Source organism: Micropterus salmoides, unplaced genomic scaffold, assembly GCF_014851395.1.
Source record: "Micropterus salmoides isolate LMB-PRFRI ecotype aquatic unplaced genomic scaffold, ASM1485139v1 Ms_hic_scaffold_17, whole genome shotgun sequence".
Lineage (NCBI taxonomy): Eukaryota > Metazoa > Chordata > Actinopteri > Centrarchiformes > Centrarchidae > Micropterus > Micropterus salmoides.
This window is the reverse complement of record NW_024040817.1, coordinates 29,483,839-29,504,465: the sequence shown is the minus strand read 5'-3', so window position 1 is coordinate 29,504,465 and position 20,627 is coordinate 29,483,839. Positions and strand designations below refer to the sequence as shown.

Sequence of the window (20,627 nt, the reverse complement as noted above, 5' to 3'; positions counted from 1 at the left end):
GCCTTCATGTGACCTGTATTGGTGATCCAGTAGATATACCATACAGTTTGCGGATGCAGCTTGGTAAGGGATGTATTTTACTACATTTAAACCATCCCTTTATTTTTACATGTCTGTACAGATTCAAACTGTAAGCTTCCTGGTAACCCACCAGATCGGTTTGTTTGACAATCAGATGTTAGCATTTTGTGTTCTTGGTGCAGATGAGGACTTCACCACCGGGGTGCTATGCCTTGAAATTTAACTAAATGTCCTTGCAATGTCCAAAATCACCATTTGACAACCAGTCTGTACTACTAAATACTACAACTACCTTCCTCACTTGTGTCTCTCATCTAAACAGGGTTCAACTGTATGATGTTGTTTGAGTTTGTATGTTAATACTGTGCTGTTAGCAAACCGGTGAGCACGATTCCCATTCCTCAGCACTGCACATCAGAAGGGCCCATTGCACGGCAAGGTGTGATGTGAGGTGTGAAGATGGCAGCCTCAGAAAGCAGTTGGAAAGCAGTGGTTAAATTCAAAGGACAACATTGGAAATATACCAAGAAGAAATGGCACTTCATGGGAAGAAATAAGCTTGTTTCTCATCAGCCATAACTAGAAGCGAACGCTTACATGCTTACGTTAAATCTGAGACTTGAGTGGAAATAATATTACAGCAGGATCTACAATATCTACAATATGACCCATAAAACCGAGGATATTTAAGCCTACAACAAGCTCAGCTGCCTCTGAGTCTGTCAAAACTGCAAAGACAAAAATATTAAACATTCAGACTTAACATGTACGGGCCACTTAACCACTTACTGTGTGTTTTTTTTTTTATTAACACGCTATTGATGATGTATTGTGTTTCAGATACTGCACATTTCCTCCATCGATAGTGGGTTAGTTGCTGTTTTGTGCACACAAGGGGACACTGAGATTCTGTTTCAACAAAATCAGACAAACATTGGATTTAGAGGCGAAAAGCCGCCAGGCTGCGTAAGCACCAGTGGAGATACTGCATAACTGTGTCTGTGGCTGAACAGAGAACGAGCAGCTCATTGTCATTGCTTTCAATTGTCAATTTTAGTTGGTTTTGGACTATTTAAGGTAAAGAAATATGTTATTTTATGTTAATTTCTGCACTATGAATTTGCTGTGACCAGGAAGACACACAGTCAAATCAAGAAAACATCAGGAAGATGTTAATCTTTGAAATTTACCATATTTTTCATAGTTGAACTAAAACAGAATAAAGAAGCCACAAGTAATCATTTTCTCATGCCACTCACAGAAAGAAAATACATAATCAAATTCCCCAAAATGTTGAATTAATGGTGTTTTTATGTTGTCCACAGGAATGATCAAACCAACCCACTGATAGGGCTTCTGTACCAGACATCATCAGTAGCTGTTAGGCCTTGCACATAGCTCAAAACTGTTCCGCTCCTGATCCCCATGGTCACATTTCACAGCTTTATTGAATAAATGTTATTTATTTTATATATTATGTATAATTGCCTTTTATTTGATGTGATTTTATTGATTGGTTAACAAAAATAAATAGATGTCCGATGAATAACGTTTGGACTCATGGTTTGTTGTTTTTCAGCAAGGGTTTGGCGCCCTCTTCTGACAGACTGAGGGAGGATCATCATGACCTAGTTACTCTGATAAAAATTTAGATTTGGACAAGAGATGTAGAGGACCCGATGGAGATATTGCTACAATCAGTTAAAAGAGGAAAAAAGCAAAAAAATAAAAATAAAATAGAAATAAAATAGATTATTTATTAACAGGGAGCTCTGGTTTGGCAGTGGATGTAATCTAAAATAAACATGTTTTATTTATCTGGTGTCAGTTGTCTATATAAAAAAAAAACAATAGTCTATGATGCCTATAATCTTTGTATTGCCTCTAAAAGAACTTGGCAATACCAAGTGTTTTTTCTTTTTAGCAACATGAATTCCTTGCTGCTTTATGCCTCCAAAGTATCAGCATCGTAGCCACTAGATATTCCACTGAGGTCATGTCCTCAGTATTGTGTCTGGGGATATGAACATGAAACGAAGCTTATATTTACAACTGCACACAAATTACAGATTGTCGCCTGTTAAGGGTAATTCTGTAAAATTGTAAATTTAATCAATATGTAGAAACGGCATTTGCCCCACAGAATGATATCCTGACAGTGTTAGGAAGACTTAAAAACAGCATTTAGGGGAACAGAAGGTATAGGCCATATAATGGAACAGAATAAAATGTTAATACAAACATATTATATATTATTTATTTCGGCCCTGTACGTGATTTTTCTTTTTCATTGTCTTTAATATGGACTAACTATGTACGGCGTACTGAGAGAGAGAGAGAAAGAGACGAATTTCCAAAAGCGAAATCCCCACTGTAAGACTTTTGTTTTTCTAGGTGCCCGTCGATTTCCCCACATTCTTGAACGCAGCACTAGTCGAAGTGCGCAAAGCAACCAATATGAAAGCCAACGCTGTTAGTTTACCCCGCCCCTTTTTTCCCATCATGCTCTTCGGCTGTCAAACATGCACGTCCAAATATGCTCAAGTGTCGACGATTACTGACTAATGACTGCATACTTCAATATAATGCTTGTTGACGTATATTTATTATCATTTGCACTATGCCACGCACAGTAGAAGACGCAAACACAGAGGCACTTTCACAGCTCCCAAACCTCTGAGTGAGGAACATGTTGCCACCGGTCAGGAGGTGGGATGTTCAGAGTCATCGTTAAAAAGGGCTTCTGCTATGTTTGGCACAGGAGGGGTGGGGATAAACCACCCTTCTTGCGGAATCGCCATCAAGAGATTTCGGAAGCACAATTTTTAAAGCAGGGGCTGCTGGTGATCATTTCTCCTGGCGCCCCGTCCTTACCTGTACAAAGAAAAACAAAAATTAACGGAAGCTTCGGGAGGACATGTGTTGATACTCCCAGGCCCCCATAGTGTTTGCAAACCCGTCATAAACGAACTGCAACTTTCCATGACCTCAGTGATTTCACAAAATGTTAAATAGGTATGAAACGAAATGACCACCTCGCTTAAAATGTTGAAAACGAATGAATCTATAATGTATAATTCAACAAACAACAAGTACCCTACCCTGGTAGATTTATGGCAGAAATTAAGCCTTCAGTTGGATGGTCGGTGCTTTACCCGCACTGCTCTATGCTTCACTATTCATAAATGTCATAGAATTTATTCAAATACGACATTATAATGCCACTTTTCCCACCAATGAACGCAAATTGGGATACAAGCTGGATATACGATAATCTTTAAATATACACACACAAAACCCTGAAGGTGTCACCGAATACGACATACTATTATATGACATCCTACTCTTGTCTCTCTTCCATATGATAAAGTTACTTTGGTCACAGTTGAAAGTCAGTGTTTACAGGAGCGTGATAACAAGGCGAGCGCTGTTCAGCAGGAAGTCAAGCTATACCAGCCAAGTGCGCATGCGCCGCAGCTCACCACAATCTAGGGCTGCGTTTCTCATCATAAAACGGTAAGGACAAGCTAATTCTTTACTATGTGATTTTAAATAGACTTGGCTGTAAAATATCAACCGCTCTTACGACACAAACGGTAGTTTTAGCCGGAGGTTTCGGGTATATTGCGGAGGGGGTTCAGCCAGCCTGGCTCGTACAGAATGGAGGGGCAACGCCGTCGCCGTGCCGTTGTTTGCTGTACGTGCCGCCGCACAGGGAGACGTCATTTTGAGGGGGAGCGGAGAGTTAAAATGCAGAGTTACGAAGGGACGTACGGTTCAGAGACAAGCGGCACGTAACCGTCACACTGTAAATGCACAGCTTTACCAGTCTCGGACTGTATAGTTCACAATATTGTCCAGTTTCCCACACATCAAGTTACGCCCTTGCGTTAGCCATAATGGCTACCACCGAGCCTAGTCTGAGTAGCTGTGTGGTTCTCAAAAGAGAAAAACAGTCAGCTGCCCACTGCAGCCGTGATAACCCACCGAAATTTGGGAAATAGGAGTGATTTATCGGCAACATAAAGGATGGATTTAGCTCTAGTAACTGAATGGTCTACTGACCCCACGTTAGTTAGCGCCCTCCTAAATCACGCAAACCGCGGTTTCTATTCCACAATACGCGGGGGAAACACTAACGTTGCGTTCTGCTCGAAAGATCTGACAGTTTACAAACACTGGGGCTGCATCATTGGGCTGTATCGGTTTAGTACAGATAAATACCCGACAGAACACGGTTTATTACAATTTATCAATCGTTATGGTCTTGTGAGAAATGTAGTCCCAATGTGCACACCACGAATTAGTTAATTTAAAAAAAGACTTATTAACGCATTTAATAATGCAGTTAGACAATTTAATAAGACAGTGTCTGACGAAATGTTAGTGAAACAAGTACGTTAAGTTAGCCCAGTGTTAGGTACAAATGAGTAACGTTACCGGTTGATAGAAGTTAACGTAATATTGTAGATTCCTACTGATAAATTCACATATTTGCTCTATTAGTGGTTGTTACTCTTTCTCAGTTGACAAGAGAACGTTAACATTAAAATGACACATTTCTTAACGAGGTTTGGTTTATGGTTTTGTATGCTAATGTGGAGTGAAACATATTTAGCTGACAACTTTTACAGCATTTAGTATCATTTGCTTCCCCAACCGAACTAATTGGGTTACAACATGTGAACTAAACACTTTGTCTTGGTACAGTAACGTTAGGTCAGTTACATGTTTTTAAAAAGCATTACTGTGTTGCATTTTTTATTTCAAAATGTTAGGGCGCCGTTCTGACTTCATAACTTGGGATAAATAAATAGTTGATTTACCTATATTTGAATCTTCTATTATATAAAGGACATATCGAGCTTGCTGAAAAACATATTGGTCTAGCACCTAAATCTTATTACATTTAGATATTTTAACAACATGTGGCACCATGGCCATCCTGTTAAAAACTTAAACATTACTGTTTAAATGTCTTTTCAGTGCATGATTGCTACTAAAATTACATTTATAGGAATCATCTGTCCCTCACTCTAATCAGATATTTGTTTTATGAAATCATTTAATAGCATGTATTGATATATATACTTGATATTTGGTAATTTCATTAAACTATGATAGAAAAATGTGTAACAGGGTGGACAAAACACCAACAAATGACAACACCTGATGTGATTTAATGGATTTTATTAATTCTAACATGAATAAGTCCTTTGGATGAGGGACGAAACTTCTTCCAGTATCTTCAACCAAGTCCAGTTGCCCTTGACTTTAACCTTCGTTGGATAACTATGACCTGGATGACTGAGAATCTTCATAAACCACATGAATAAACTTGGCATATTATGGACCAAGGAAGAACTGTAAGAACACAAAGAGGAAAATAACTTAAGGGTGCATTTCAAGTGTTCTTATTGTACCCCAAGTAGTCTTGTAGATATTTCCATTTGGACAGAGCGCTTGTGAGTGCCTGTCTCTGGTATAAGACACAGAAGTTGCTCATCTGCATACCAGCGGACATCTCTGGGTGGTGTTGGCCAGAAGTTCAACCCATTGCTTGAATTATAAGCTCCTACTTGTTCATGATAATGCCGGGGTACACGTCATCCTTATAACTGACAACACACCACTCTCCACTGTACTTCCTGTCAACTGCCTCTGGTGGCCACGGCGTGTCTCTGTTCTCCATTTACGGTGTCACTGGAACTCCATCCAGAGTAGCTACTTTCAGCTCAAGGTGGGCACAATCCAGACTATCATGCTGCCTCTGACAGAAACAACTGATGCCCCTGTACTTGATTTGCCCTGGTCAGAGACTGATTACTTGTGCATCCTCATTGGGCCCTTAACAGGAGTCTAAGCAGGGACCTGAGGTGAGAAGAGATGATATACAGTAGTACGAGATAATATTAAAAATATTCTACCAATCTCAACAGCAGTAAATGTATGAGAGCCACATAAACTGACAACAAAGCAGGCTGTGTGTGTGCTCGTATTAGAGCGAGAGACAGACAGACAGAGAGAGAGAGGGAGGTACTTGACTACTTGTGAATGTTTTTGCAGGGGTGAGCTACATCTTTACCTCTGTCTTTGCTTGAACTTCATCTTCACAGACAAAGAAGAGCTTCACTGTCGATTCCAGTCCCCTCAGTTGTTTAAATAGAGTTAAGGAATCCGGAACATCTTTCTCCAAGCGCACAATCTGGTCAGCTGACCACGTCAGTGACCCATCTGATGCTATCTGGAGCTCCTTTGCCATGGCTGGCCTCAAAGAAATTCAATGACAGGTCTTACAAACCCTGACTTTAATGGCTCAGTGGACAGAGGGTGGACGTTAGGGGTGGGAATCACCAGAGGCCCCTCGATACGATATTATCACGATACTTATGTCACGATACGATATTATTGAGATTTTAAACATATTGCAGTTTATAGCAATATTTTACCTTTTTCCCAACTTCAAATTGTGTCCCCAAAGGAAAACTCTTTTTCTAGTGGAATGAAAAAGCAATTTTAGTAGTGTCAAAAAACAAACTTCTCATGTACAATTTATATAATAAAAGATCGATACTTGACGTTCGTGTTACGATACGATATTGCCTTGCAAAATATTGCGATACTATGCTGTATCGATTTTTTCCACCCACCCCTAGTAGACGTTGCTATAGGGTTGTACTGTGTTTCTGGCCCATCACTGAAGAAATGAAGCCTCTCCACCTTTGGGTACTTGGTCTTCACCATCTTCAGGACAGGCTCCAGGTGGGACCAGATTGCCAGTGGGTCATGTTGTCGTGAGGACAAGATAGAACAGAATGATACTGGTGTCTGTTCAGTGGTGTACAGTGCCGCTATCCCCCAAAAGTGCACAGACTGGATCTCATTGTCTCTGCACCTCCTTTTTAAGGGTTACAGTCTTCCTCTCTCCCTCATCCGTCCTTTCAACAGACCATTGTACAACTTGTACAATTTTCTCTGTTGGTGCTTTCAAACTCGGGTAAGTGATGAGACAGCACTCAGTCACCATAAGTGCAGGCTTTGATTCCCGTGGCACAAACAACACAGTCAACCATCTCGTTAAGGTTCTTGGAGTCCACAAACACATGGCTGTAGAGGGTGTCAGCCATGAACTGAAGGTTTTTGTGCGTTTTGCACTGGCACGTGACCCTATCAGCGTCGGAAGGGGCCACAACTCAAAAAGGGCAGACGTTTACAAATCAGACAGTATGAGACATTGTCTGAGTTTTCAGATGCAAATCTCCTCTGAAGATCCTTCAATGTGTAAGTAAGCAGTCACTTCTGCGTCCTCTTCTTCCTCACAGTTGTGGTCTGCTTGCGCCCAGTTGCCATACCACTCACATCGTTGCGAAGAAAGAAGGTATGGATACAGGCTTTACTCTCCGCTCTCCTTAAACTCTTCTTTCTCTGAAAAGTGGTCAGGTCTGCGTCCCAGTTCAACTTCACCCTCTTCTTGGAGAATCCAAGAGCACTACAGATGAATGACTGGAGTCTGTATTTTTAAGTAGCCGTTTGTTTCACCCTTTCTTTTCATGAGGCTTGTAGGACTCAGCAGTGTCCGCAAAACCCCCGGAAAAATAAGGGTCTTGCGTACATGTGGAGTGATCTTCTGATTGCGTACATGTGGAGTGATCTTCTGATTCTGTAGCATCCCATTCACCACTTCCCGTGGAGACGAGTAGCTGGTCTTCCACCTTGAGTATCTTTTTTTTAGTACTTTTAATTGTCTCTTATCTCTCTCTCCAGTTGGGCCTCCTGTTGGAGCTTTCTCCTCCCATTTCTTTCCCTCTTTTCACCTTGAAGATGTTGCCTAAAACACACCCACGCCCCCCACACACACAGAGGAAACAAATGATAATAAATCCTGACTTATATTAAATACCACAAAGCTGTTTACAAAAAGTCTTAAAAACAGCAGTGTAATGTTTTCTCAATGTAAAGGATACTGTATTTCCTATTACAAGCTCTAACCTTGGCTCTGGCTGACTATCTGGAGGTGCAGAGCTCTGTGATTCCCTGACTCTGGATACTTTAGCCCTTGGCTGCTCCCTCCATTTCTTCCTCCTTGACCTTTTCTCTCTCTCACAGACCTCACTGATACAAGTCTTTATGACTTTCTCTCTGTCCCTTCTCCATTTTCTTTCTTTTTCTCAAGGTTTTGCTGCCTTTTCTTTGGGTCAGCATTACGGTGTGCTCTGTAATGCCGTCATTCAGCCGCACTTAGTGGGGGTGCTATTTCTAAACAAAAGCATGTATTTCTTTTAGTATACATATATCTTATACATAATAATATACAACATAATATTCACATATCATTGTTAACCAAAGTCCTTATAGGCAAGTCCCGTCACTCAGCAGCCACTTGGTAAAGTCTCTAGGAAGTTGTTTTGGACCAACAAGATCAGGCCTCTATCTAAATGAATGGGTACAGAGCCATTGAAACTGCATGTAGGGCCTATAGAATCACCAGTAAAATATGATAAAATGCTGAAAAAGTTTGATGACTTTGCCAAGGACTTTGTTCAAGGACAAATGTGTGCAACGGTGTTCACCATTCAGCTTGGATTGATTCAGGAATCATCTCTGCGGGGAAAAGCCGGCAGCAATCCTTCCTCCAGCGCACGATCATGTTTGGATTCAGATCGTGCACGAAGAAGAGGGGCTATTCTCAAATGCGTCTATGTCAATAGCCTCTTTCCTACAGAGATCCCGCAATAAACACGGAAAGAATATCTGGCAATAGGCCGCATTCGCACATTCATACTAAACCGAGGATTGTGGCATAATCCCGCAGCCATGTGTGCTTTCACATTCCAGAACCAGCGGCGTAGACCGGTAGGCTACGTGTTATAGCCAACTTGCTTGCTGGTGGTCCATCGAGTCCGATGATGACATCCCTCCTCAATACCGGTGTGTTGTTTGATGACTATAGTCCAATTCTTGATCCACAGGTTTTATTGCACGTTGGGCTTATAAAGTCTGTGTTAGTGGGGGCAGGCATAGCAGTGTCTTTTCTGTTGGTTTCTCACATTACGCTCCATTTCCAGCTGTTTTCTGCCTTTGTTGCAGAGCTCCCGCCAGCTGGAACGGTGGATGGCAGCTGGTTCCAGTCTTAAGAGGTCAATACAACATTTCTTCAGTGATGTTTTTTAGCTGGTCTTTGTACCGCTTCTTCTCACCACCTGCAGACCGGCGACCCAGATGAAGCTGTCCATACAGGACTTAACGTGGCAGGAGTTGTTGAGGCATTCTGATAACGTGCCCAAGCCAGCGCAGTTGAAGTTCAGTGACTGTGGCCTCTATGCTCTTGCAGTTTGTCCTCGCAAGAATTAGAACATGAGGATTCTGTTGTGAATTTCGTGGTCAATGTTGCAGCCCTCAGTCAGGATGCTGCCCAGGTATTTGAGAGTGGTAGATGTGCTATGGTAAAGACGGGCGTAGTGTGTAAGGGGTTTATAGCCTTCAACACCGGCATGACAGCAGCACAGTTGATTTTCCCTCCACTGATGTGATTTTGATTAAATAGATTTTGACCAGGAAAATTATTTAATAACATACACGGCAAAATTCTTGAACCAAAGCTTTTAAAATGTAAAAAAAAAAAAAAAAAACTTAGAAGCCTATTGCAGTGTGTTCATAATAAACAAAAATCATGCCCTTACATGAAAAAACAAATGGAACCAGTATTTGTCCACATTTAGAAACAATATGATCTGTACTGGGGACGCAAATGGCACCACAGCGTATGTCTGTGGAAAAATGTCAGGCTTCCTTATGTCCAAACTAACAATAAATTGCTTTTTTATTGACAGGCACTTTGCAGCTTGTGTAGACAACTGATTATAGAGTATAAATATACTAGAATTAACCAGAAAGAGGACAAAACCTAGACGATCAAACAAAAAGGAACAACTAAATGAAAAGGGGCATTTAGCTACGGTAATCCAATAGCCTAGCGACCACTTCTTTTACAGTCAACACTATGAATGTAATGAAGTAACACTGGGGCAGACAACATGTATAGACAAAACAAAATGCATAACGGCTGCAGCCCACAAACAAACATACTCAAATATGCTCATTTACTCTCAGCTGTGAGTTTGTGAAGTGAAAGCTGAGTGCAGTGTCGCCTCACTGGACACGGTGCGCTGCCTTCCTGCAGCTGCAGACACACCAGTAGCTGTCATGGTATGTTTTCTTTTGTTTTAAAAAAAAAAATGTATTCATCCTTTTTCAGATGAACAAACTGGATAGCTGTTATATGAAAGCGGCCCTCCTCTGTAGTCTACTCTGAGTGTGATGGCGACCCCTGAGGAGGTCACAGTGTCCATGGGGGAGGTAGTAATGGTGAAGGGTGAGGGCGAAGAAGACCCCGATGACCCTAATAAGACTCAGGTCATCCTCCAGCTCCAGCCAATTACCACTGGGTATGTACTGAAGCCAAGTGTGACCTGACTGAGACTAGGCTAGGTCAAACTACAGTTCAGGGTGCAGTTCAGAACATTGTAACACAGCAAACAAAGATAATGGGATTCCAGATGATAGGCCACTCTTAGGTTTTAATTACAGTGGGATAAAGGGTTACTACTCATAAGTAGATACTTAGATACAAGACAAACCGTATCCTCAATACCACCAAGAAGAAATGTGAAAATACAAACTGTTTTTCTTTTCAGAGACGAATCCGCCGAAACAGATGCTGCTGTGATGGCTGTTGAAGCACATCCAGGTAAAAGATGAGAGATCTAGTCATAATGATGTTTGGACATTACGTTTGTTTTTGCAGATGACATTACAAAAAGCACATTTTCCTCCAGTCTCCTCATGTTTAAATGTTGTCTGCACCTTTTCATTCTTTCAGAGCAAACGGAGGGAGATGACGTCGAAATTGGCTTACCCATAACATGCGGCGACAGTAAAGCTGTGTTGCTAGTGAAGAAATTTGTGTGCCCGGGAATCAATGTAAAATGTGTGAAGGTTGGTATTCCACAGTGAAGCAAAATGGCAGCAGCAGAGGCAGCAGGGTTTCACTATTGGTCTTTTGAGTCTCGTCTTCCACATGCAGTTACATTTTGAGTGGAAATGAGTCACAAGACCCATAAACTCTAATATTAAAACACAAACAGATGGTGAGGAAACTATAACACATGGCTGTTGCCAAATATGACTGTACTTAGCTAAATGGCAACTAGGTCATTCAGTAGTCAGTCACTCTGCAGGAAATAAACATGCACTACTTCTGGAGTCCCAGAATAACGATCGATCAAGCTGAACCTGTAAAGAGCAGCCTAGCATAACCAATGTTCAGAACTAAAAGAAAAATTGAGCACCAAGACCCATATAAGAAAATACGAAACGGTAAGAAATAATTTAGGCTGCTGTCACTATTGCATACATTGCGTATTCAAACTAAGAGGATATAGGACAGGGCTATTCAATTTCACATTCTATTGGGCTGGATTTTAAAACTAGGACACAGAGATGGGCCAGACATTTTATCACGGGTGTGGGTCGGTATCATTAGGATTTTATTGACACACTTGTATTCCTTACTGGTTCAGTTTTTTATTGATACCCTTATCAGTCCTATTTATAATTAAATAATTGCCTTTAAAATATATATTATTTGAAACAAGAATTTAATATTTTATTAAGTAAATGTTTCTAGAGCAGCAGCAGGATTTACAACAGCAAAGTCACTAATATCTCACAGGAAACAAATCTAACATGCCAGTAATATAAATCACGTTCCTGACAACAGGATGCTGAGTGAAGTTTAGAAAGAATGAACAACTCAGTCCCTCCTGTCCTCCTCTTCCTCCCTCTGCTGCTGCTGGTAGAGAGGAGGGTCTGTCTCAGCCACCAGCTGAGTTTATAATGTGCCATATTTTTATGTACGTGGCAAACTAAGCTGAACAGTTACTGAAGACAGGCCGCTTTGACTTTAGCTTGTTTGTAACAATAAGCTATTAGCCGAACTAGCGCTGTGCCTGTGTAAAACACACAGCTGCGGTGGTTGAGAGACTGAGCAGATTAAAATGCTTATTAAACAGGTGTGTTGGTAAAGTATTAACGGACGTAGTTATTGTCAACGTCGGTAATGTCCACCGATCAGCTGGCTGACCTCGCTCCGTGTGCGCGCGTGTGGAGTGGAGGCGCTCTGCAGAGACACAGAGGAGGGGAGAGAGAATGCAGGTCATGCAGTCGTTATTGTTGAGCCCTAGATTGGCGGTGATCGACCTGTGAAACTCAACAAAGATGAGAAGGAAACGATATAGCTCAGTCTTTGGCTACTTCCAAACACTGTATGTAGTTTACTTTTTTGTCATTTATCAGATTATGTATGCTGGGCCACATGGAGGTTGCTTCAGGGCCGGATTGGGCCCACGGGCTGCCAATTGAGTAGGGCTGATGTAGGATATTCACACAGGTGCAATTGTGTAAGTAATGTAAGTATATTTGTAATGACACTAAAATAAATTGATAGTGACAGTATACAGAGGAGAAATGCAGGGAGAGAGAGGGGTATGACATGGAAATGAACCGGGGATGTTGCAGTTACATGGTATCATTCAGCCACTGGACTCACTCACCGACATCACATGGTTTTTACTTGTGGTCTTGATGGACACCACATGTCCCCACAATTTAACACACAGCAGATATGTAGGTCGACTGATTGTCCGACAGCAATGATGTAATTAACGGCCCCGAGATAATGATCGGATTAGTGTCCAAAAGTGCTTTCATTTTGTGGGTGAGCTCACTATATAGTTCTCTACTATAACTCTCTAGATAGAGAGCAGGGAGTAGTGAATGAGTGGTGATTTCGGACACAGCCCATTACTTTTTTTAATTGTTTTATTGAAGGCCAATATGAGTACACCAATATCATTTATCATCTCTGCTGTGACAGTCGACATTGCACTCAATGAACTCAACGTGGTCCCTTAAGTAATACTCTCTCCACTAGTATGAAGACCAGCTGATCAGCCCGAAGCAGTTTGTGCACATTTCTGGGAAAGCCACTCTGAAAGACTGGAAGAGAGCCATCAGGATGGGTGGCATCATGCTAAGGTGAGGGGACTTATATTTGGGTTAGTGAGCTAAAAGCAATATTTGAATTTTCTGACTGCTGGTTGGTTGCACTACACAACATTATAATTAGTCACGCAAACTCTTACATATGTACTGATGCTGACATAACGAGCAGAGATGTGACTGATAGAGCCTGAATAAAAATCCAAAACATAGACAAGATCAAATATTCTGTGTAGCTTTACATGAGCAAACAAACTAGACATTAAAAGTATCATATTAGGGATTCAATGAATATTGTAACTGCTCCTGCATACTTATTGACGCTGTGGTGACAAGCTGTTTAACCAAGTTTTACTTTAGTTTACAGCTGCACTAATCAATAGTTCTATATTAACAGTGTATAAAATGACTGGATGTATTGTGAAAGGTGTTGCTTGTAGTGATGAATGGCCATTTCTCCTCTTCCACTGACTAACTGTTTGATGCCCTTCCTAACTCTGCTCTCCAGAAAAATGATGGATTCGGGTCAGCTGGACTTCTACCAGCACAGCACGCTGTGTACCAATACATGTCGGAGCACCAAGTTTGACCTTTTAATCAACAACACAAGGTTCCCTCCTGACGGCACTGGACTCACCACACCCACGTCCTCTCAAGGTAAGAACATGGCAAGGTCAGGGCTTGACAAATGCCAGTTTAGTAAAAAACAATCTGATATCAGCCAGTAGGGCTATGTAATGTTTTTTGTTTTTTTAGTGATTCAGATTTTGCATTATTAATCTTTTGTCAGATTATGTCATATTATATGAGTAACGCTAAACATTTGTCATAAAGGATCGGGTATTTTATGATTCTTGGTTAAAAGGCAAAATCCAAAGTTGTCTTTGTTGTTCTAGACATGCAGGGCTAGCATTAGCTGATGGGGCATTATGACTATGACTGGGGAATTCTTATGCACCAGATGCAGGAAATGCTTCATGTCAGAAAGACTTCCTTGCATGACAGTATTTCGACACATTGGTTACATTTTGATCTGTCACTTCTGTCTCTTTTTAAGGTAAGCTTGGAAGCATGTAAGCCATATTGTAAACACTATACAAGTGTGGAAGACTCTCCAGGGGCCACTAGGACCTGTAAGGCGAGGGTCACAGTAGGGCTGAGCTTGCTTGCACGTTAATGTCAGCTCACCAGTATTGGCCATATGAGTTATAATTACAGTGTTGTTTTGTAGACCACAATGGCTGAGGCTATATAGCATATAGTTACATATTCTGTAAGCTACAGGTGGCATGCCTGTTACACTTTTACATCATTTGATAGTGACAGATAGACAGGAGGAAAGAGCTAGCCTATTACATGATCTTCATATGTTTTTCTCATGTCCAATCTTAATGTGTGTTTGCTTTTGTAAATTTGCAGCTCAGGTGATGCTGGGTAATGGCGGGACAGTGGGCGAGGACAGAGCAGAGGTTCTGACCGGGAAGGCGGACTGGAGCTCACTGGAGTCCGCAGACAAGAAGGAATCGAATGAGATCTCAGGTCTGAGAGAGCACACAGATTATTCCTTTCCCTGTAAAGATAACTTCTGTTAGTGATCACACGCACAGTGTGCATTAATGACTCTGGGATTTGTCTGTGTGTCCACAGAGGACACGCTGAACTTCTGGAAGGGCATCGCTGATGTGGGTTTGCTGGGTGAAGTGGTGACAAACATCAGTACAGAGCTGCTGGAGCTGCTGAACGGCGTGCAGCAGCGCCGGGAGTCGGCTGCCTTACAGGACACAGGTACGGAACGAAGCTAATGTGTACTGGCGGCTGGGAACTGCATCATCAGAACAGACCACTTGTGTAGGACTTAGGGCCCGCTTGAATGTGCATAAACAAGAAACAAATGGAAGGAAAGAACAAATTCAGCTGCTGTTGGAAGCTGATGGATGAAAAACCAAGATCAGGAAGCTTTTAGAATGGCTACTGTTGGTTTCTGGAACTGTAATGATTGACTACTTTATGATAGATTGTTTACAACAGCTTGACTGAGTGTTTACAACAGCTGAATTTGTTCCTCCTTTCTGACTGACCAAGTGACCCTTTGATTGATTGCCGCACTGATCCCAGATTCCTGTCTGGTAGAGGTGGCGGTGCTCAGTAACCTTGCCCAAGTGTTCGGCCTGCTCGACTCAGTCAAGAAGATCCTGGAGAGGAGGAAGCAGCAGACGGATCCCAGCCAGGAGCAGATCCTCAGCACGCTCGCCAGTGAGTACAGCACGAAGGTCCACTCTGGTTAGAAGCATCAGAGGAATCAGATCAGCCCCCAACAAGCAGAACTAAAAATAATAGAGTGTTAACACACCTGAGGAATGAGACAGACTAATACATACAACCTCTTGCATGGTAAAGCAAGCTCTGTATTCCACAGAGTGTATTTGAGGCAGAGATACATAGAAGGGTTAGTTAACAATGCTGCCAACATGTTTTTTATTGTTATACGTGCGCCCCAAACTACAGCTTTGACAGTCCACACGACAGATACAGTATCGCTGCCAGGTCACAGCGGATTAGGAGGAAACTCGCCTAAAGTTTAACAGCACACTTTGTTTTTCGTTCAGTTTCGCTTCCCATGTAATTGCACACAATTATTCTTTTTTTTTTTTGCCGCTTGGAATGAAAATGACACATGTACGTGTTTCCCCTGTAATAGCCCTGCACTCATCAGCTCTTCGCCGAAACATCACCTTCTGTCAACACTAATTAGACTAATTCTAAGGCACAAGCCCGTGTACATAAATACTCCAACTCCCAATGTGTATTTCGGCTAGAAACATCCAAGTTTAAAATTAGGTTTTGTGGACCAGTATCAGCAGAAAGAAGCTGAAGATGTGTTGAGAAAACTGACTCTCTAGCCTGCAGCCTAAAAAATGATAATAATAATAAGTTACTTTAGACAATAAGGTACAGTGTTTGCATCTGACTAGCTTCTTTGAGGCTTGACGGTATATAAGTGTTTGTAGTATTATTATTGTTTAGAGTTGTCTGACGTGCCAAACTGATGGATGTGATTTCTATGTTAAGCAACATTGAGGATATCATTAAAAGAGCCTGCCTCGCGACTCTATTCATATTTTGAGTATACTGAACAATAACCTCTCCTTAAATTTGGGATGGATAGTTTTAAGGATTCTGCAAAACATTATGCATTTTGGATACTCTATGCAGTATTCATCATACATGTATACAGTACATACATTTTGCAGTGAAATGCTTACAAATGTCTTAGAGCTTACGAATGCATTGAGACAAAAACTAGTATCAATATTGAAATTCCTGCTAAACAGTCATCAACAAGACCTGAAATGACTCTTAAAGGTATGAAACATTACTAAAAAGTCAGGTGTTTGTGTGAGTTTGGACGCATGGCGTTTTTTGGGTGCTCAGTCGTTGATTTTACTCAACCCTCACTGTCCATACTGTTGTGTGTTCTGCGTAGACCTGGAGGTGCAGTTGGAAGAACAGAGGAAGCAGCAGCAGGTGCGAGCTCTCCTGTCCTGCCCACAGCCTGCCAAAAACAAAACTCCCACCAAGCGCCAGACCAAGCGGCCTCGCCTCCAGAGGCCCGCCTCCACCACCACCCTCCTGACCTCCCCCATCAACCAGCAGGCCGCTCTGCAGCCCCAGCAGTTCACCGTTCTTTCCCCCATCTCGCTGTCCTCCGTGGGTCAGCCGTTCACCATGGCAGGCCTGCCCATCGCCACCCTGGCCCAGTCCTCCAACACGGTCACCTTGCTCCCCGCCGGCTCACAGCTCTTCACCCGCTACATGGTGACCGGAGACGGGAAGACGGACACCATCACCTTGCACCCGTCGTCGGGCCTCACGCTGGTGGGCACCACCGCCATGCAAGACTCCAGCCAGCTGGGCACGATGATGAGCCCCTTAGAGCTGGTGCACCTGAGCCAACAAGCGGGCGGCGCAGAGGTGGTGCCCATAGAAGGCCAGGTGGTGGACGGCACCATGCTGGTGCAGCAGGAGGTGATGCAGGGCGAGGGGGAGGCCAGCCAGGAGCACACGGTCATCGAGATCAACCCGGCTCCGATGGAGCAGGCGGTGGGAGTGATGGAGCTGCAGCTGACCGGGGAGTCGGGCAGAGGCGAGGACGCCATGGTGGTCCAGAGCGGCATGGAGGTGACGATGGCTGCAGGGGGGGAGGAGACACAGTGCCAAATGCAGGAGGCGCAGACTGAAGGGGTTCAGGGGCTGCAGCTGGATGCCAGTGGACAGCTATCAGGTGTACAGATAGTGGTGATAGAAGAAAATACTCAGGAAGAAAACAAGGTCAAATGAGACTCACCTATTTAATCCAGCAGAGCAGGTATGGACTTGTTGAATGACAGATTGTGAAACTGTAACTACACAGAATTTCCAAATCCACAAATTGCCTTGGCCTAAGACCAAGCACTAGGGTAGCCATTCTTTCTTTTTTTGGTGTGTGTGTGTGTGTGTACATGCTCCTCTCAACCCTTTTGTTGATTTGTATTGAAACAAAGAGGCACCACAACAAAGAATATACTGTATGCTTCTGTTTGTTTTGTATGTAAAGGATAATTCTGGTTTATTACTTGGGTCTAATATTTGTAATTTTGGCTATAATTTCTTGCTCTAACATGACACTGTACTCAGCAAATGAATTACTGGGATGTGAGAACGTGTCAATGTTTTTAAAATGAAGTCAGATGGGGCAAGGAATACACGACAGACAGATTTTTAACAAATCTCCACGTTAGGCGCACTTTTGGAAGGAAAACGTCCATTGTCATCCATTGAAGTTTTTTGAGTTAGGGACCCCTGGTTCAGGTAATCTGGCTAAACTGTTGGCTAGTTTACAAACCGGTCTGATCGTCTGACTGCTTGCGTTTCATGCTCTGTCTCACCTTAGTAAAGATGATATAGCTGGATTCCCCGATCTCAGCAATGACCTTGGTCAGAATAATGTCATCAAAACCTATAAATATGATGGCCAAAATTACAGAAATACCTGGTAAGTGGTTACCTGAATTATCCTTCAGGCCTCTGCGAACAACCCGTGGATACGAGAATGCACTGTAACTGAAAAGTCTACAGTTTAATGGTGCAGTCAGTTCACATCCTCTTTACACTGACTCAGTAGCAGCAGGCTGCAAGTCACGGCCGTCTTCTCTTGAACAGACTTATTACCAAGAACAGTGTTGGTGTCGCTTGAGGTTGGGATTAATTGCACTGTTGTGTTGTAATGTTGCATCCAAGCTGTATTGTTTTTTGCACTGTACGTCGTCCTGTTAGGACTACAGGAAGATGTTTGCAACAACACCTGCTCTCTAAACATTTCTTTAGAATCTGAACCCACTTTTGGGTGGTTTTTTTGTGCGTAGTTAAATGGAAACAGACTGAACTCCTCTCACTGGAATTGCATTGTTTGTGCACCTAACTCTCTCAGTGGTTTTTCACAGACTCCATTTACTTTCTTTATTGTGATCATCTATTGTTTTATCTCAGTATGATAGGTAGTGTGAGCTACTGGGCTGATTGTTTAAGTCAATATATAAAAATATATATATACTTAATGTCAAACTTGGTATGCCTGTATTTTACACCTGTGAAGTAGTGTCATATTTATTAATTTACAAAGTGAAGAAAATGGCCTCCCTGTTTAAGGTGCAAACTTGGGTTAATTTATGCTCTTGGCTTGTAGTTCACACCAACAAAGACCTGTTCAAGACTTGTGCATTTCCAATAATTTAATTTAACAAATGAGGGTATTTGCATACTGACTTTGTAATGTGTTTTAATATCAGATTAAAACAGAAAAACAAGTGTGACAGGGTGTGTCAGTGTTTCACCACCAGAGAGCGCTGTGTGCTCACTCCACAACGGGCTGAAACTGGAGATGAGGGTACCAGCTGCGTTAATAGCAGGGGAAAATAGTCTGCTGGTTCTGTAATCTCTGACTTCTCCATGTGTCGGGCTTATTGCAGTATACAGTGTAATCTGCACCGTGGTGGCTGCTGTCCGTGATGGGCAGGCCTCTCTGGAGGCTGAGCCGTGCTGACAGGGCACCAGAGCTTGGTGGTTATTACATTTCCATCTTCTTGTAGCCCCTAATGCTCCCAGACAGGGGAAGGCAGGAGGATTTAGGTTATACAAGCACAAGAACAGGCACACACACACACACACACAAAGCAGAGGGGCTGAAATGGAGACCTGGTTGGAGGTGCAGGTTGGAGTACAAAAAGGACACATCCCGACATTAGCAGCTGAGTGGGAAGCCGCCGGGGTCGGGTGAGGGTTAAGAGGTTGAGAAACCGAACCGCAGGGGTCATTGTGGTGTAGGAGGGATTTGGGGATATGCTGTCAGAGTAAATTACAGAGGTGTTCCATAGGCTGTAGATTGGGCTTCCTCACATGTCGCACCAGACAAAGACAACAAGCCCAACAGGAGCATCAGTTACATGTAACAAAGGTCTCAAAGACTGCTGGGGGTTTGAGAGGCTGTTGAAAGAGAGGCCAGCACGGCTGACATTTTGGAAGAATCACTTCGGCTTTAGCAGGTTCAGCTGAGAATAGATACACGCGCGTGACATCTTGTAGTCTGTAGATGTTAAAGGCAGGACGGCTTCGAGGTCTATCTATAGCACCGGAGGAAGACAGGCTCATAAACAAGCTCTGTCATCATATCCCAGCAGATCAAAAACAAACGCTTGACAAAAATGAAGTGACATACAGGTGTGTTAAGTTGGGGAAGGGTTTTAGTTGGTTTTGAATCCTGTTCATTAATTCATTAAAAGTTTCAGGATCTTTTTTTTTTTTTTTAAGATCACTTTTAAATCTGCACATTTATTCTGGGGTTTAACCCAGTTCACTACCAGGCTAGTTTAGAAGGGTTAGGCTCCTTCTACGCTAGCCTGGTAGTGAACTGGGATTGTTACTAGGGCTTCACTTATTAAATTTCAAATTTGTAATCGCAATCCACATTCACACACAGTGATATAAATATATGTTTGAAGAATTAGTTGGTTTTTTTTTTAAGCTTTAATATTTTTGGATTGATGATACCAGTAGCTTTAATACTGTACTTTGCTGATGCTAACCAGTCCCAAAAGACACTCGGCAACTGTATTCTTGTTAGGATGGAAGTCTGTGGAACAGCATTTAAACTTCAACTTAAACTAATAAATTAATCAGCAAAGAAAGAAAGAAAAGGACTCCACAGCAATTCTGTCCCCATGAAATCACAATCGACGTCTGAGTGTTTTTATATGTGTTGTGCTTGCGTTATGCCAGTATCAGTCCCAACAATGTCATTTCCTGGGAAAACACCTGTTCAGTTTCTCATTAATGCAATTATCTAATCAACCAATCACATGGCAGTTGCTTCAATGCATTTAGGGGTGTGGTCCTGGTCAAGACAATCTCCTGAACTCCAAACTGAATGTCAGAATGGGAAAGAAAGGTGATTTAAGCAATTTTGAGCGTGGCATTATTGTTGGTGCCAGACGGGCCGGTCTGAGTATTTCACA

General features: G+C 42.4%; 1 protein-coding gene, 1 long non-coding RNA gene and 1 other non-coding gene across 6 annotated transcripts; 2 read left to right on the top strand and 1 right to left on the bottom strand.

The window, feature by feature from the left end:
• Positions 1-2,607: 2,607 nt before the first annotated feature.
• LOC119906969 lies at positions 2,608-3,468 on the bottom strand. Its single transcript, XR_005445063.1, has 2 exons — positions 3,366-3,468; positions 2,608-2,895 (listed from the first exon to the last, which is right to left on the bottom strand). It is a non-coding gene; the product is annotated as an uncharacterized LOC119906969 (long non-coding RNA).
• LOC119908212 lies at positions 2,754-2,888 on the top strand. Its single transcript, XR_005445239.1, has one exon. It is a non-coding gene; the product is annotated as a U11 spliceosomal RNA (small nuclear RNA).
• Positions 3,420-18,929, top strand: gmeb1 (glucocorticoid modulatory element binding protein 1). Of its 4 annotated transcripts, none has more exons than XM_038724449.1 (11): positions 3,523-3,537; positions 9,109-9,158; positions 10,277-10,466; positions 10,716-10,768; positions 10,901-11,016; positions 13,013-13,116; positions 13,589-13,737; positions 14,500-14,619; positions 14,728-14,865; positions 15,196-15,333; positions 16,565-18,929. In XM_038724449.1, exons 3-11 carry the CDS (start codon positions 10,339-10,341, stop codon positions 17,416-17,418), a joined length of 1,800 nt encoding a protein of 599 aa, XP_038580377.1. In that variant the 5' UTR covers positions 3,523-3,537; positions 9,109-9,158; positions 10,277-10,338; the 3' UTR covers positions 17,419-18,929. The 4 variants fall into 4 exon arrangements, with proteins under 4 accessions (XP_038580379.1, XP_038580376.1, XP_038580377.1 ...); XM_038724450.1 differs by lacking the exon at positions 3,523-3,537 and adding an exon at positions 8,889-8,949; XM_038724451.1 differs by lacking the exon at positions 9,109-9,158 and having other exon boundaries at positions 3,420-3,537; positions 15,211-15,333.
• Positions 18,930-20,627: the final 1,698 nt, after the last annotated feature.